This window comes from Lepisma saccharinum, chromosome 28, assembly GCF_977018435.1.
Source record: "Lepisma saccharinum chromosome 28, izLepSacc3.1, whole genome shotgun sequence".
Classification (NCBI taxonomy): domain Eukaryota; kingdom Metazoa; phylum Arthropoda; class Insecta; order Zygentoma; family Lepismatidae; genus Lepisma; species Lepisma saccharinum.
The window spans coordinates 22,589,421-22,605,992 of NC_139256.1; the positions used below are offsets into that span (position 1 = coordinate 22,589,421).

Genomic DNA, 16,572 nt, shown 5'->3' on the forward strand with positions numbered 1-16,572 from the left:
CTACATTTACTGGTCAAATTATATTTTTTATTTAATCCTTAAGAGATTTACTATTTTATTTCTAATTTCTCTCTCTCTCTTCTTGTCTAAAGAAAGAAAAAAAAACAGTTTTGCGCACAGACTTTAAAGCTATCAAAGTGGCAACATTGGATCAAAATCTGTGCGCAAAACAGGTCAGTGAGATTTGTGCGCAATTCTGGATCTAAGGTGTGCGCAATTCGGTTGCGGCTGTTTAAAGTGGGATCCGAACCACTTTGTGCCTCCACCGGGTATCGAAGAGGCCCTTGAAATATAACAACACACGATTTTTTTACTATCACGACACAAGCAGATACTACAAATTAGAGAAAAGAGTTCAATGAAGACAACGCATTACGAAATACGTGTATCAAAACAAACAAAAGAATACACAACTGTAAAGCTTTATTTCAACATTATACAAGTGATACACAAGCAACATACCCTGAGTCGTCAACAATTAAAGAAAGGAAGGAAGACAGGTAATAAATAATTTTCAGCATGTGAATGTTGCTACTTGCATATCGAACAGTCTTGAGACGACATTTGGGGAGATCTTTATATGGACGAACACAAAATCTGAAATGAGAGAAACGAGAAACTATTCAGTGCTTATTATATATTTCAGTTATTGCACAAAGTACTTAGGTATGTTTTCAAATAACTAGTTTCCTTAAATTTTTCATTTTTACACTATTGTCTCTCTGGTATAGTGATTAGTAGAGTTAGGATTTTGATACAAATGCATCTTCTTTTTTTGGTAAGGCAGAAACGTTGCATAAGTACAATATCTACCAAAAAGTAATTGGGCACGTGTACAAAATGGTTGTCTGGTAGTACGAACCCTGTTAGAACCTCGTGGAGACACCTCTTGCTGCTATAACAGCAGCCACTCTGGCAGGCATGCTCTCGACTAGTTTGTGGAGGACGTCCATTAGAATGTGCCGCCATTCCTCTTGCAAGATCTCACTCAGTTGGACAATGGAATTTGGCCGCATCTCCCGAGACCTCACCCGCCAATCCAATGCCTCCCAAAGGTGTTCTAGGGGATTGAGATCAGGACTCTGTGCAGGCCAGACCAATCGGTGAACATTGTTGTCGGCATACCACTGCATAGTAGCCTCCGAAACATGCCACCTAACATTGTCATCCTGGAAGTAACAGGGGTCCATTCCGTAAAAACGCCACAAGGTTGGAAGCATTTCATTGTCTAGTATTGTACAGTATGCGTGTGAGTTCATTGTGCCACGAAGAACCACCAGTGGTCCTAGTAAATGATACTAAATGATTCAAATTAGATACTAAATTAACCACCATCATAGGTGCCTAATTACGTTTTGGTACATAGTGTAGATAGGAACGTGTTTTACACGTAACTGAATAATTGGAATGCTTTTGTTAGGGCCTTTGTTTTTTTTACCCTTTTGGAGTAAAGGTCATTTTTTAAACTTTTTAAACCGTTTAAGTCATTTGTCGGCCTTTTAAAAGTTATGCATTTTTCTACATTTTGGTGAAAGAAGGGGCATTTTACATCCAAATGTAACCCTTTGAAGGTTACCGACTCTCGTCTCATTGCCTTCAGCGCAGTTCTGAACGACTGTGTTTCAAGAAACAAAGACAGTCTGTGCAGTATTGTTGATCAAGCTGTTGTGTAACAATTCAATTCTCTTGTCCGACAACCGACAATCATTCACTTTTGAAAATTTGCATATGATTTTCGTTGTGTGCTGCAACTCATTACTTAAAGTGTAAATTATGACCAAAAGTGAACTTTCTTACTTGTACTGCCATACGCAATGAACATGTGGTTAATTAACACTGTAAGGTTAATTTGTAATTTGAATTTCTCTTGGTAGTTTATAAATTTGTTCTACAAAAATTTCAGAATTTTTAGGACATTTTTTTGCATGTACTAGGTCATAAATGCCATTTTAAAGGTAATTTGTTTTGGCAATTTTGGGTCTGTGGGGGTTCGAATGCAGGGTAAGGCCCCCACTGTTTCCCGATGATGCAGATACAGGATTTTCACAGGCTACAACATGACATTTCAAGATTCCTTATATGGCAAAGTCCCTCTCATCCATAAACATTACCGCCACGCATTCATCTGTTGTCAGTTCCATACCTCACCTTTAATCAGCAAATAGTACAACATTCGTTACAGATGTTATGAACACCCTGTAAATTTGTAATAGGAGGGGGAAGGTGCCAAAACTGGGCAAGGACAGTTTACTTTCCCATAAAGTTTAGCATGGAGGGGAGCAACTTCCCCCACGCCCCCTAATCCCACTGTTCTGAAAGCATAACAACTGCCCCGGATCCTCAAAATTTGAATGGAGTTCGATAAAACCCACTGAAACTTGTGAGGAACTGTTTGACATTGGTGGCGGGCATGTGGAACAGGTTTTGCATCAAGATAATGTGCTGGTTGTCAGTTCTGCCATTGGTTACACTTTATAAGCACCATGTATAGACAATAGCATTCACATTGAAGTCCATCGGCAAAGTTTAGAAACATTATTTCCCTACTAAGAAAAAAATCCTAAACTTGGATTTTTATTCAAAATTAAATATCAGTTTTGAACCTAATTTTCAACAATTTGCATTAGAGATGGTGAAAAATGTAGCATGAAATGTGCTGAAAATAATGGTTTTTACCCCAGCTTTCTATCATTTTTCTTAGCTGAGTTATATTAATTATAGCAACTGTCTGCAAAGGCCCAAAGTGCCCTAAACAGAAATGGCCACTTGTTTTTTTTTGTTTTTTATGACCATTTGTTATGATCCAAATGGTAATGGGACCATAATATAATCAAATGGTCCTGGGTTCGATACCCGGTGGAGGTAAACTGTGATTAGCCAATCTGTGCATAACGTGGGCTTAAGCCAAACCTAAAACAAAGGAAACACTTGTATTTCAAAGACTAATACACGCATAAATGTTAGACAAAAAATCAAACAAAAAAACACGTCTATTTCAAAGGCCACCAACAGATGTCACTATAGACTTGGCCAAACATAACATCTCAGTGTCCGTGCTGAGATGATGATAGGTAAGCATATAAAGGTCTTTAAATAAATGTTTTTAAAACACACAAATTATATGAATGAACAGGAGATCGAATTCAGAATCTTATTGTTAAAGAGCATTAATGTTATGCACTTAAAATTAAAAAAAATAGACACACACGCATACATTTATGTACTGGAGCTCTAATACTGAACCAATACACGCATAGATGTTAAAGACAAAAACTCAAACAAAAGAAACACGTCTATTTCAAAAGCCACCAACAGATGTCACTCTAGACTTGGCCAAACATAACATCTCAGTGTCCGTGCTGAGATGATGATAGGTAAGTACTAGAGAAGAACATAAACGTCTTTAAATAAATGTTTTTAAAATACATCAACACACAAATTATATGAATGAACAGGAGATCGAATTCAGAATCTTATTGTTAAAGAGCATTAATGTTATGCACTTAAATTAAAGAAAATAGACACACACACATATATTTATGCACAAGTTCGTATGAACTTTCCAGCCTGATCATTACCAGAGCGTAGTTAGAGATCTATCTGTTAGTTCATCGAACTCTCCAGCCTAATTATTGCCTATTTTTGTGGGAGCAGGAAAAAGTTTATTATCCATTTTGCCTTGACTCATCTCACTCAACAGGTCGGGTACCGTGGCTAGCCGCGGAGATAAGGCCTTGCTCGAAAAGGTTTATTATCCATACATTTATGCACTGGAGCTCTAATACTGGACCCCATGTTTAAAGAGCATTACTTTTATCCACTAGGCTATCTTGGAAGGAACCACAGTGCGTATTGAGGCAAAACGAATAACGGGACAACCTTGCGGTCAGCGAGTCATGCAATGACTTGCACGAGACGTTTGATCTTGACTGACATCTCAACTGACTTATTCAAAACCCATGAAGGAGTTTCTACCGAAGGAATTTGGACGTAACATTCAGTAGCTAACAGATCACAGTTAACAAGACAACAATCAGGAATTCGGTTGGTTGCCGAACGGTGAAAGCAACAATGAACTAAGACTCTGCATACCTTATAAGCTTGAAAGTGAAAGTTCTCGTGTTGGGTAAGGCTTATAGATGAAGGCCTTCGTCAAAATCTCCACCGAATTCGTATCCTCCGATGCCAGCGCCGAAATCGCCGCCTCCGTGTTCGAATCCGTGTCCGACGGAAACGCTCTTCACGACCGGGGTGCTGCCGTGTCGAATGACATTGACGTTCGAGTAGGAGGTAGCGCTCGGGAGGTGATGGTGGCCGAAGTCGTAGCTTTCCCCTCCGCTCAAACCGTCGAAAGATCCAAGGGAGGATAGGTCCAGTTTGTCGATTGGCAGTGCCTCAACCGTGAAGGCGTACAGGATAAAGAGCAGCGCCTGGAAAAACAAGAAGAAAACATTATTTAGCGTGTACAATTAACAAGCCACATCTTTCTAGATAGATTATTTTTCGATTATTGTTTACTAGAGTCTGACTGTGCGAGTCCGGTTAGCGAGCCTACCAACAGCCTATGGCGTGAGTAACAAGATTGGCGATAGGTGCTGAGAAGAGATGACGTCATCACCTCGCTTGTTGATTGGTTGCTTCGGGAGTTATGACTCGCTACCAGTGACGGCGCCAGCCTGAAATAAGTGGGGAGCTAAAGATTTCGAAGTCAAATTCTCGGGGTGCTAACTTATACCAGCTAAAAAGTATTTACGTAAAACTTTCCTACGGTATATTTTTAACAGTGAGATATTTTACAGTTAGATCCAAAGATAAATCACTGCATTTTGTTCCATCACACACAAAAGTACTTTTAGGCACGGATCTTTCATGTCATGTAAAATGCAATAATTCTATTGTTGTCTCTTCCAAAGCCATTTTTGAGTGGAATAATATCACAGACTTACTAATTACAGTACAAAATACGTCATAAAAGCTACGGATAAACGTATAGATATAAACATAACACTATTTCTAAGTAAAGAGTTGAGTACTTTTTTTTTTTTTTTTGCTAAAATGAGAAAATGAACCACATCAAGAAATACGATAAGATACGTATATTTTCATGAGAAGCTACAACCTTGTTTAAATCCAAGGATTTTGCAAGCTCTTTCTCAAAGAGACAATAGATGGAGCACTCAAGTCTCGTTACAAATTCGATTACGAAGATAATACCTGATTTTCTGCAAACAGCCGTTCATGGGGATATCTATGCACATTTCAATAACACAAAGCTTGTAAAGTTCGTAAAAGGCAGATTTTAATGTTTCAACCATTGCAAGGAGGTGCTGAAGGATTCTTATGTTTAGTTCATTTCTACCTCATAGTGTGTCATAACTCTAAATTTTCCAAATCACAACAACAGGGAGCGGCAAAGATCATTGAAGCTTTTCGTGCTTCAGAAAAGTGGTACTAACTTAATAAAGGAAGCCTGAAATAAACAACACCACCCTTGAATAGAAAATGTGTTAATGATATTATTTACTCTGCTGTCATGATGAAATATCTTACGTTTTCTTGTTCAACGACTGAAATTCAGAACTTAGGGCTAAAAATGGTGAGGATACGAGAAATACCGTCAACATTGGAGGTGCCACTCTCAAGGAACAAACATATTTTCAATACAAATTCACCTCCATTAGGAGACAAATATATTGACATAAAAGCAATTAATAGAGTTTCAAACCTTGCACTGGGCATTTTGATTAGTGAAAATAACTGCTGAAGATTACAATTTTATTTCAGAATATATTGCATAAATACTGATCCGAATTGGATCAAAGATTGATTCTCCTGCACGGATACCACTATGACGGTACTGCAGAAATTGCTTTCTAACCTCACAAATTATAATTAATTAAGATGTAGGACTAAGACTGCGAGCAATAAAATTGCCAAAGCATGCTGATTTTCGCACCGTATTGCAATGATTAGTTTATTAGATTTGTATTAAGGTCGACAATATGCACAGAGACCTACAGTTTCTAGTGAAATCCCAACCGAACCACTTAATGAAATGTTATACCTCGACCGGGGATGGAAGCCAGGACCCATTGATATCAGGTTTACGGCTAGACTATCGGGGTGGGAGCCAAATTCTAATGTTAGCATTTAAGAATCAGGTAGTTCGTGTACTCTATGATTCTTCATCATCGTATTTGTCCCTCTCGAATATTTGCAGCGAGAAGAATAGATATAACGACGAAACCAATGAGAGAACATCGCTAACACTCGTGCAATTGTCGGTACTCCAATGAGGAACTAACAAATAGAAAATAAACATAACGCTTCTGGACGTCGTAGTACTTATCCGTGAAAAATTCATTTGCCACACCTGCTAGACCTATTCACAAACTGTATATGCCAGCAACCAAAGAACAATCTCACAGTCACTGAATACGTTCACCTACCAGACAGGCATCAGATTTCGTAGCAAGTATGGCGTCTAGATTGGCCAATTACTTCGTATCAAATAAATGATCAGTGGCCACAGTTATCCAGGCATATCTGCAGCTGTTCTCCCCCCTATTTAACCTTGCGATCTAACCGAACTAGAAAATGTATTTCAATATTGATGGAAGTTTAATAAAGGAAAATTCTGCTTTCTAAGTTTTCGATCGAAATGCATCTACTGTATTACAAAAATGTAGGGGGCCACAGGGGGGCTGAGACCAGTTTTGGGGGCTTCAGCCCCCCCCCCTAGTCCCCTAGTCCCCCTGTCCCTGCTTGCTACCAAGCTGTAAATTCTGAACAGTGTAAGACGTTAGGGAAACAATCTCACTCTACAATTCTCCGTTTTTCTCGCTTTGTTCTTCAATTTCCCTCTATTTATTCATTTTTTCCCTACATTTCTTTATCTTCTTATTATGCTTCCCCTGTTTCTGTATATTTATTTTCATTCATTTTCTTCTCCTATCTCTTTGCACACTTTCTTCTCTCTTTCTTGCACTATCACCCCCTCTCCCTATATCTTTTTTCTCTATCCCCTTCTATTATGTTCCGTATCATTCTATTGTGCTCTGGGTGTTGTTCTCCACTATATACAAGGTCCCGAAAATTTCTCATCAAGGTTATTTAAGTGAGAAGAATGTCCCTAAAAGTATTTCACTGTACACTAGAAATATGTTTTCACAAAGTTGTATGTCTACTTTATACTTAGATAGGCTAATAGAGGACTGCACCTACAATTGGAAGTGAGAAGTTGATACGCCTTGTTTATTTTGGCCATATGGAATATTTTATTTGTTTTCTGTTAATTTCACAGAAATCTGTTTGATTTATTTGTTAATTTCAATACTGTTGTTTGTGCTGATTTAAATTTGTAATTTTTGCTGTATTTTTGTTGCACGCAATGTCGGAAGCGGAAGTCATTTCCGGTTTATAAATATTTGTAGAACTGTCCAATCTTTTATTGATTCCGTTGCCGGGAGAACAGTGCGTGAAAAGGAAAAATGTAAGTTGAGTTGCGTGAGATGATGTTAAATTTGTGAAAAACACGGTTATAAAGGAAAAGCCGCAGCTTAATTGAAATGTGATTGTGTTTGTGAATATTGTTATTTTGCAGTGATTGTTTAAAGGTGAAATATCTTATTAAATTTGTAAAATGGCAAGAAGCTATTTCTTTTTCAAATCGTTACGTCCTGAGAATGCTCATTGTAGCATAACATTAAGGAGAGTCTCATAACTCCGCCGCATAGGGAGATTGGGTAGCTACGGTGACGTAGTGATCCACTGGCGAACACCAGAAAGGAATGTCACAAAGTGCCTTCACAGGGAATCGAACCCGGGACCCTGCTTACAGGGCGAGAATCCCAAGTTTCTTTTTGTCACATATATGAGTTTTTATTGAATTTGGCTCTGTATAATAATAAACAACGCCATCGTCCAGTTTTTGACTAAATTCCAAGCCCCATCTTTCGACTAGAACTTGTTCCTAGCATTGCGGGATATAGATTTAGAGTACAGTTCCCTAATTTAAATATATATTTTTTTCCAAATGGAAACAGTGGGACTAAATAGGCTAAAATTGTCAAAATACTTCAAGAAACCTTCAACACTATACTCTGTCCCGGCAATCTCTGGAGCGTGCGAACGAAAACAAGTCTCTGCGCAAGTAGTGGCGCGAGACGGCTGGACCAATGAACACGTGACAGGGAATGGGATTGCTTGGAGGGGGTAAAGCGACTGCCTGTTCTCAGCCTTCGCAGCAGCGTGTACTGCTTCGCTCTGCCCACTCGATCCTCCCCCATTCTGAAGTTTTGTGCGGCCTTGCACCAGTGATGACCTGGACAGAGTACTCTTATTGAATTATTCTATTCGATGTCGAATTTCGAAGTGGCAGAAAAGCGAAGTAAAATAAAAGAAATCAATGAATCTAAATTGGAACACAAAACTGTCAATACAATGTAATTCCACAATTAATTAATTTATTCTTGATACTTTGACACTAGTGAAATAACTCAGACATTATTTTTACACTTATTTACGAAATGTGTATCGTAAATCTTTGAACTGCAATAAGCGACTGTACACGCTTCCCACTGTACATTGCCTTTAGGCTCTTTGGGGCTTATGAAGATGAATGAAGGCCGACCATTTCATGCAGTGAACTGCAACATCGCAGAAAGATGCAGACCTGGACAATGCCCTACGCTGGAAGCAATTTTACGTACGCGTCTGACGTCACAAAGAGAGAGCGGGTTGAGGGGAACCGTTCTTTTTTTTCCAAACAGTTCACATTGGCAACCTTCGCCTACAAAAAGAGAATTAAGAAAAAGAACCGTCAGCTCCAGATCTCGCATCTAACCTTCAGTACGCACAACACGTGATCTCGTTACGTAATTTCCGATTGTGTAAGCAACGCCACGACAGGTGTGTGTGCGCGGGAACTAGTTTTCTGTGACGTAATTTTCGTTGGGTGTCCTTTGCAAGTTACAATAACCCTTGCTATCGTTTGCACAAGGACCAGGTAGGGAAGAATTATCACCATGAAAGTGCAAAGATTGATGGACGAGAAATCTATAGTTATTGGAAACTAGGAAATCATAACGCATTCATTTTACCTCAGGCGTTTCCTTGTAATTTCTTCTATAGATCTACGCTGAACATAAATTAATACTTTCACCAATGATACTTATATAAAGCAAATGGAAATATACAGAATTCATTTACAAATCAATATCTACCTTTTTTTATTCATAATGTTGGGTCCCTAGTTCATGTATTCTGTCTTCTTTCAATCAGGAAATTAGCATTCTCTAAATTGATTAAAATATGATCCCTTAGGTTAACTTTTGAGGTTATGAGTATGGCATTCTAACTGGTTTCATCGAGTTCAGCGACCTCGAAAATGTAGGAAACGGCACATTACATATTAAATGTGTATAATGGTATTACGTTTAAAGTTTTGAACGTTTAAACACACACGTCAAGAGAACTTTATGAGGTACCAGTTAGATAAGCCGGAGACACATTAAACTCGTTTCTTTTCAAATAAAAATCATTTTTACTTACCTCATATGCATACCGGAACATTTTTCAAGCTGGGGATAACTTTTTTCCCCATGAAAAAAGCGTAATTTTTAACATTATAATTATTTATTGGTCGTTGCTATTTCGTCGGGCCAGCCGTTAAGTACCTTTTTCTTTTTCTGGTCACGATAGCCCCACTAACCATTCACGGGGACGAGGTATGCCTACGAGGTTAGGTTAGGCCTGTTAGGTTAGGTTCTATTAGCACTCATTTCACCCCTAAATATGTGCTTCATCGAAAAAAATCCTCAGTACGTTCAATTACGCATATCCGGACAACATCGCACGGAACATTTGATTCACGTAGTCGACCGTAATGGCGGCACGAGCTATCGTACAACGGAGATGCATGAATGACGAAAAATACCTTACTTACAGGCCAAATAAGTTGCACGATTCAAAAAAACAATTTCCCCGGCTTCAGAAAGTCCACAAGAACGCAATTCCGTAAGTACCTTCTCGTGTTTTCTCCTGTAAATTTTAAGAAATCCGTCTCCAGCTTATCTAATAGTTACCCTTTATGAAATAAACACAAATTTTTTTGCAAGCGAAATTTAATTAATTTAATTTAGATAAATACATATATACAGGGTGTTTCTAAAGGTCGTTTACAACGCTTGGGAGGTGATTCCTCACACGAAAACAAGCAAAAAGTCTAAGTTCCATTTTTACGACTGAGGCTTCGTTTCCGAGATAGGAGCCTCGCAAAAGGTGACAAAGTGAACGTCACACCTGACTGGGACGAATACTATAACAGATAGAGAGGCGGTTCCAAGGGAATCATAAAGGAATCGTATGTGCTCAGTCCGGAAGTCACTATGAAAAGTTCACTGCACGCATGCGCAATGGAGTCCTCAAAGGAATTGGGGATTTCCAGCAAGAACAATGCATGGAAAAGGTATGTAACGCAGCAAGAAGGACCGTGACAATGAGAAATGCGTTCAAGACAACACATCCCGACCTCAAACATCAAAACATGAGCACCGAACACAAAATCCGAAAAGTTGAGCACGGTTGCATACCCCAGTTACACGCGAGGAATGAACGAATCATGTCATGTGGCATACGAGAGACACATTACTCCACCAGGAGGAGGGAAAGAAAAACACAATATCAGATGATTGCGACAACGTGTATTTTTACACGCGACAACTACGTAATATCCCCCCCCCCGCACACACACACACAACAAACAACAAATGCTACAATGTCTTATGCACAGACAGTGCGTGTCACTGTACACCAACTGAAGATGTCACTTTCACCACACAAAGGGGGTGGGGAACAATACCAAGAGTGTTCTCACTGGTATTTGCCGAGGGCAATAATCACAGACGGTTTTCAAAATGTCTGCCGTTTACTTCTACGCAGAGATGACAGCGACGAATCAAGGATTGTCGAGTACGAGCAAACAAGCCAGGTGTATCTGCTACCGTCGCGGCGGCAACGTTGATGCGAGCAACGAGGTCCTCAGCTGATGTGACAGGTGTGTCGTATACGAATGTTTTCATTTCTCCCCAGAAGAAAAAATCGAGAGGGTTGAGATCTGGCGACCTCGGTGGCCAAGGCACAGGCTCATCCCTACCAATGAACCTATTGCGAAACACGTCATGCAGGAAATGTCGTACATTACAATCGAAATGAGCTGGTGCACCATCGTGTTGGTACCACATTTCTTGCCGCAGTGCCAATGGTACGGTCTCCCACAGTTCAGGCAGAATCTCACTAAGAAATGCATGATACGTGCGACCATTCAGGCGAACAGGGAGAATGTATGGTCCAATTAAATGATCATGTACTATCCCGCACCACACATTCACTGAAAACCTGTGCTGGTGATGGGCCACAAAAAGTGCATGTGGGTTGTCAAAGTCCCATACATGACTGTTTCTACTATTGAAGACATCCATCCTGGTGAAAATGGCTTCATCTGTCCACAATACGTTTGCCCCGAAGTGAGGGTTTGTGTCCAGCTGATGCAACAACCATTGGCAAAACTCCATACGAGGGCGAAAGTCACGAGGTAACAGTTCTTGTACTTTCTTCAGTTTAAAAGTGTGCATTCCTTCCTCTGACAACACTCGCCAAACATTCACATGAGACGTGTTTCGTGCCCGAGCGAGCACTCGCGTACTGGTGCCAGGATGTTCTGCGACCGCTGTTAACACATCTTCTGCAAACTGATGTGTGCGTACACTTCGGGGTCTTCCAACTTCTTGCCGCGGTGGTAACACTGACCCTGTTTCACGCAGTCGACTGTCCACTACCTGAAAGAAGGTGTGAGACGGTAAACGTCTATGTGGAAAGCGTTCTCCATAAAGACGCCTTGCCTCACGGCCATTACCACGTTCCTCCCCATACATGAGATGCATGTCTGCTAGCTGCTGGGTCGTATACGCAGCCATCTGTGTAATAGGTAGCTGGAACTGGAAAGTTATTGTTTCTGTTTAACACTGGCACACTGCACAAATTGGCCGTATCACCGTACGAACACCACAGACCAATTGTTGCGATACTTGACTTGCCCACTCCACCACGTCAACTTCTTTCAATACAACATACTAGTACTCTTCAATGCGTATGACAACCTAGAGCGAACTGCTGATCATATCCCAGCACCTGCAACACGACTGGAACGACTGCCGGAGAGAACCAACCCTTCGAGCTCCTCTCGCGGGAAGAGCAGTCATGAAGGTCAAACGTAGACTACGAGAGCCAGACTTGCCTGTGCAGCGCTTCCAAAACTGGTCTCTTTTACGTCACAATGATCGCGTGCGAACACTTTTGGTATTGCTCCCCACCCCCTTTGTGTGGTGAAAGTGACATCTTCAGTTGGTGTACAGTGACACGCACTGTCTGTGCATAAGACATTGTAGCATTTGTTGTTTGTTGTGTGTGTGTGTGCGGGGGGGGGGGATATTACGTAGTTGTCGCGTGTAAAAATACACGTTGTCGCAATCATCTGATATTGTGTTTTTCTTTCCCTCCTCCTGGTGAAGTAATGTGTCTCTCGTATGCCACATGACATGATTCGTTCATTCCTCGCGTGTAACTGGGGTATGCAACCGTGCTCAACTTTTCGGATTTTGTGTTCGGTGCTCATGTTTTGATGTTTGAGGTCGGGATGTGTTGTCTTGAACGCATTTCTCATTGTCACGGTCCTTCTTGCTGCGTTACATACCTTTTCCATGCATTGTTCTTGCTGGAAATCCCCAATTCCTTTGAGGACTCCATTGCGCATGCGTGCAGTGAACTTTTCATAGTGACTTCCGGACTGAGCACATACGATTCCTTTATGATTCCCTTGGAACCGCCTCTCTATCTGTTATAGTATTCGTCCCAGTCAGGTGTGACGTTCACTTTGTCACCTTTTGCGAGGCTCCTATCTCGGAAACGAAGCCTCAGTCGTAAAAATGGAACTTAGACTTTTTGCTTGTTTTCGTGTGAGGAATCACCTCCCAAGCGTTGTAAACGACCTTTAGAAACACCCTGTATATCTAAGATACTTTGATATTTCTGTCTTCATGCGGCTAGAAATGAAATATGAAGCAATATATTTTTAATTTGTTTTTATGGTATAATTATTAAACACATTTGCATACGTTGTTAATAAAAAAGCACTATTTTTCTGTTATTTATCATTCTTCTTTTATACTTCAGAGCCATCTATCGGTACATCTTTAATGTCTAAATGCAAGACTAGGTTACTCTCGACATCTGACCAATAAGACCATAAAAATATATCAAGACCATTAATACTTTTTATGTTAAAAAGGTTTCATTGTGCAATAGAAGAACTATGTTTGTACGGTCACGGGCACTTCTGGGTTGTAACGATTTCATTGAGAGTCAATGTGAATATTACAACCTAGAAGTGTGCGTGATTGTACAAGATACATTCATTGACAAAATTTGTTTTACTTAGACAGGCTAATAGGTTCTGGAAACATTTTGTACTAGATGTCAGGACTTATTAAATAGTATAAAATGTAAGTAACAAACGAAAATAACAATTAATAGTAAAAAGAGATTTGCATTTAGTCCAAAAATTAAAATGCCCAATTTTTGATTTTGATTGATTTGATTTAGTTTATTTTACTTCGCGTTTTGTGCCTCTTGGCTAATTTGCGAAGATGGGGATGAGTGATGAAATGATGAAATAGATGAATGGACATTCACAAACAACCAAGCCCGACCTGGATTCGAACCCGGGACCCTTGGGGTCGCAGCGCGATGGGCTAACCACTTTTTTTTTTTTTTTTTAAGGGAATACCCCCTACACGGAGGTATCCCCCACCATTCACTCTTTTTATCAATTTTACACTTTTCAATTCTTACATTTTCTTTGTTTCTTATCAACTGGACGAACACAAATACCCATGCCTTACCCGGGACTCGAACCCAGAACCCCTGGCGTTGTAGCGCGCTCTCCTAACCACTTCGCCACGGAGGTCGACTAAGATTTCCATTTCTCGGTTATTCTCAATTTTCAGTTTTCTCATTTGGACAAACACAAATACCCATGCCTTACCCGGGACTCGAACCCGGAAGCCCTGGCGTCGCAGCGCGACGTGCTATCCACTCGGCCACAGGGTCGGGCGAAATGCCCAATTTAAAAAAAGATTACGTAAAGATATACTTTTAGTGAAATGTTGTGATAATTATTAGCAGCTTCTAAGTGCATACAGATACTAATTGAAGAATTAATATATTTCTGGCATACTTATGTAGCGATTTATGTGAGATGTGTCGTCGGCTTGTGACATAAAAAGTAATGAAATATAAAGATAAAAGTTGATGAATAAATTATAACAAATTGTAGTTTATTGCTGCATAAATTATCTTAATATTTTCGAGGATGTAAAAATAGACCATTGTTTTTTAGGATTATTAAAAATTCGTTTTCGATATTTAAGCATCGATATTATACTATCTAGTTTGATAGTGAACAAGAACAGCATGGCCATTATTGTCAGATGCGAGTCAGCGCTTAAAGCACCCTTCCACAGAGGCGCCACTTGACATTCAAACCAGGGGCGTAGCCACGACTTTTTCGCCTGGGGCCCAACTTTGAATTAACAAAGCGTTGAAAAACTGTTAGAGGAAAATAATACTGAATTAACAACTTGCAAGGTACCTGCCACTATGTACAGTCAACGGCCATAAAACTAACACTAAGGCGGTGGTAGAAGTTGCCATTGAAAATTTATTATTAAAATTCATTTATCGCCTTAGAGTTAGGCAACCCACATAAAGCATTGCAGGGAAGCGATTATTTTAGAATCTAGGTGTACCTTCTTTTTGATGGTGACTGTACATTAAATGTGACTACTCTATTCGTATCCTGCTTTTGCTAGAATGTTTTCGAAAACATTAAATTCACATAGTAGCACATAGGTCACTTGCACCCAGCACTGGCGTAAGCAGGATTTTTATTCGGGAGCCCGAGCCCACCCAAAAATTTATTATTTTATTATTATTATATTTGTTATTGTTATATATTTGCTTATTGATACCAGTAAATAATAACAATACATTGTTGGTGTGCATTCATATCATGATACATGATTAGAGGATTTGTGGGGCAGTATACACAAAAAGATATTACGTGTATTTAGAACTTTTCACTTTCAAAAAGGCAATGGAGTCATTTTAAGTGGGTTTGCATTTACCACTCCTGCCCTTTCAGAATCTTTAATGCTTTTGTTTGAAAATGTTCATTTTCTCAAAATTTCGGAGGGGGCTGTAGCTGTAATTGGGAATTCGCCTGTTGTGTTCAAATAAAAAATTAATAAAATAATTATTATATAACTGCACCTGTATATATAAAAACGCATTGATACAACATTAATATGTTCTTTTAGTGTTTAGTGAATTTTGAGATTTTATATGTGTGTGACCCTCATTCAATAATTGGTTCTTAGTTTTTATTAATGATAGTAATTTTGTAATTATTATATAACTACACCTGTGTAAAGAAAGAAAAAAGGCAGTGAATCAATAACAAAATGATTTGATGAATTTTTGGGATAAAAAAAAATGTGGAGGCCTCTGAGCCCCCACCCCCCTCAGGTAAGTAAGTTTCTATGTGGCACAGAACAAGTCTTTACTCTACTCACCAAAAACCTCATGGCTGGAACAGTAAGTTCACTCTGAAAGCTAAAAAGATTTCTTGCACGAACGACGTTTTGCTACTGTCCCCAAGACGAATGCTGGCGGATATATATATATGTAATTGAAGAATTGTTCCCCCGGCAAGTTGCACGCTTTCATTTTCCAACTTCCGCGTCTTTGCAAGATGCTGTTTATTCGTTCCCCGATCGTCTGATGCCCAGCGCAAAACTCCCATTTCCGTTCTCAGCTGGCTTCCTTCTGTGAGACACTGCGGGACAGGAAATTATGAATTCTCTTCCTTTCACTTGCGAAAAACGGTACCTTACCGATACTTACGCCGATGTGTGTGTGTGTGTGTGTGTTTATAGAGTGTGAGAGGGATGGTTGCTCAAAGGAAAATGCATGTCACTTCTCAGGACCCCGGAACTGAGCGTGCTCAGTCAAATGGAGCTTCATTTCCCATGATGCAACAGGCGCCACTTAGTGCCGATTCAGTCCAAAGCAGTGAATTCGCATGTTTTGAGCGGAAGTGGTTCCAGTTTCATAATAAGAAAGAAGATAGCTTCGACGTAAGTTCAGCAATACTCAGGGCTCTACGAATGCTAAAAGAAAACCAAAATATAAGATTCTAGATGTAAGGGAACGATAACCAATTCCAACAATACCTTACTAGTGTCTGAAAAATACGTATCAACACGTCCATCTAGTTAGCTACACTTTTTTGACACCAGATGTAGTGCAGGTGCTTCCCAGTGTGAGGCTGGTACAGTGGGATCCATGAGTATTATTATGCAAATTGTCCATGACTATTTTCATTAATTTTTCTCTTACATCCTGTGTGTCTTTAAGCGATGGATTTTTATGTATGCTGGTGCAGAAGTTGTCAAC

General features: G+C 39.7%; 1 protein-coding gene across 1 annotated transcript; it reads right to left on the minus strand.

Annotated features, from left to right (window-relative positions):
* Positions 1 to 406: 406 nt before the first annotated feature.
* On the minus strand, positions 407 to 15,809 carry LOC145980982 (uncharacterized). The gene is made up of 3 exons (XM_083114072.1): positions 15,690 to 15,809; positions 4,093 to 4,430; positions 407 to 597 (listed from the first exon to the last, which is right to left on the minus strand). The coding sequence occupies exons 1-2, from the start codon at positions 15,699 to 15,701 to the stop codon at positions 4,134 to 4,136; spliced, it is 309 nt and encodes a 102-aa protein (XP_082970198.1). The 5' UTR covers positions 15,702 to 15,809; the 3' UTR covers positions 407 to 597; positions 4,093 to 4,133.
* Positions 15,810 to 16,572: the final 763 nt, after the last annotated feature.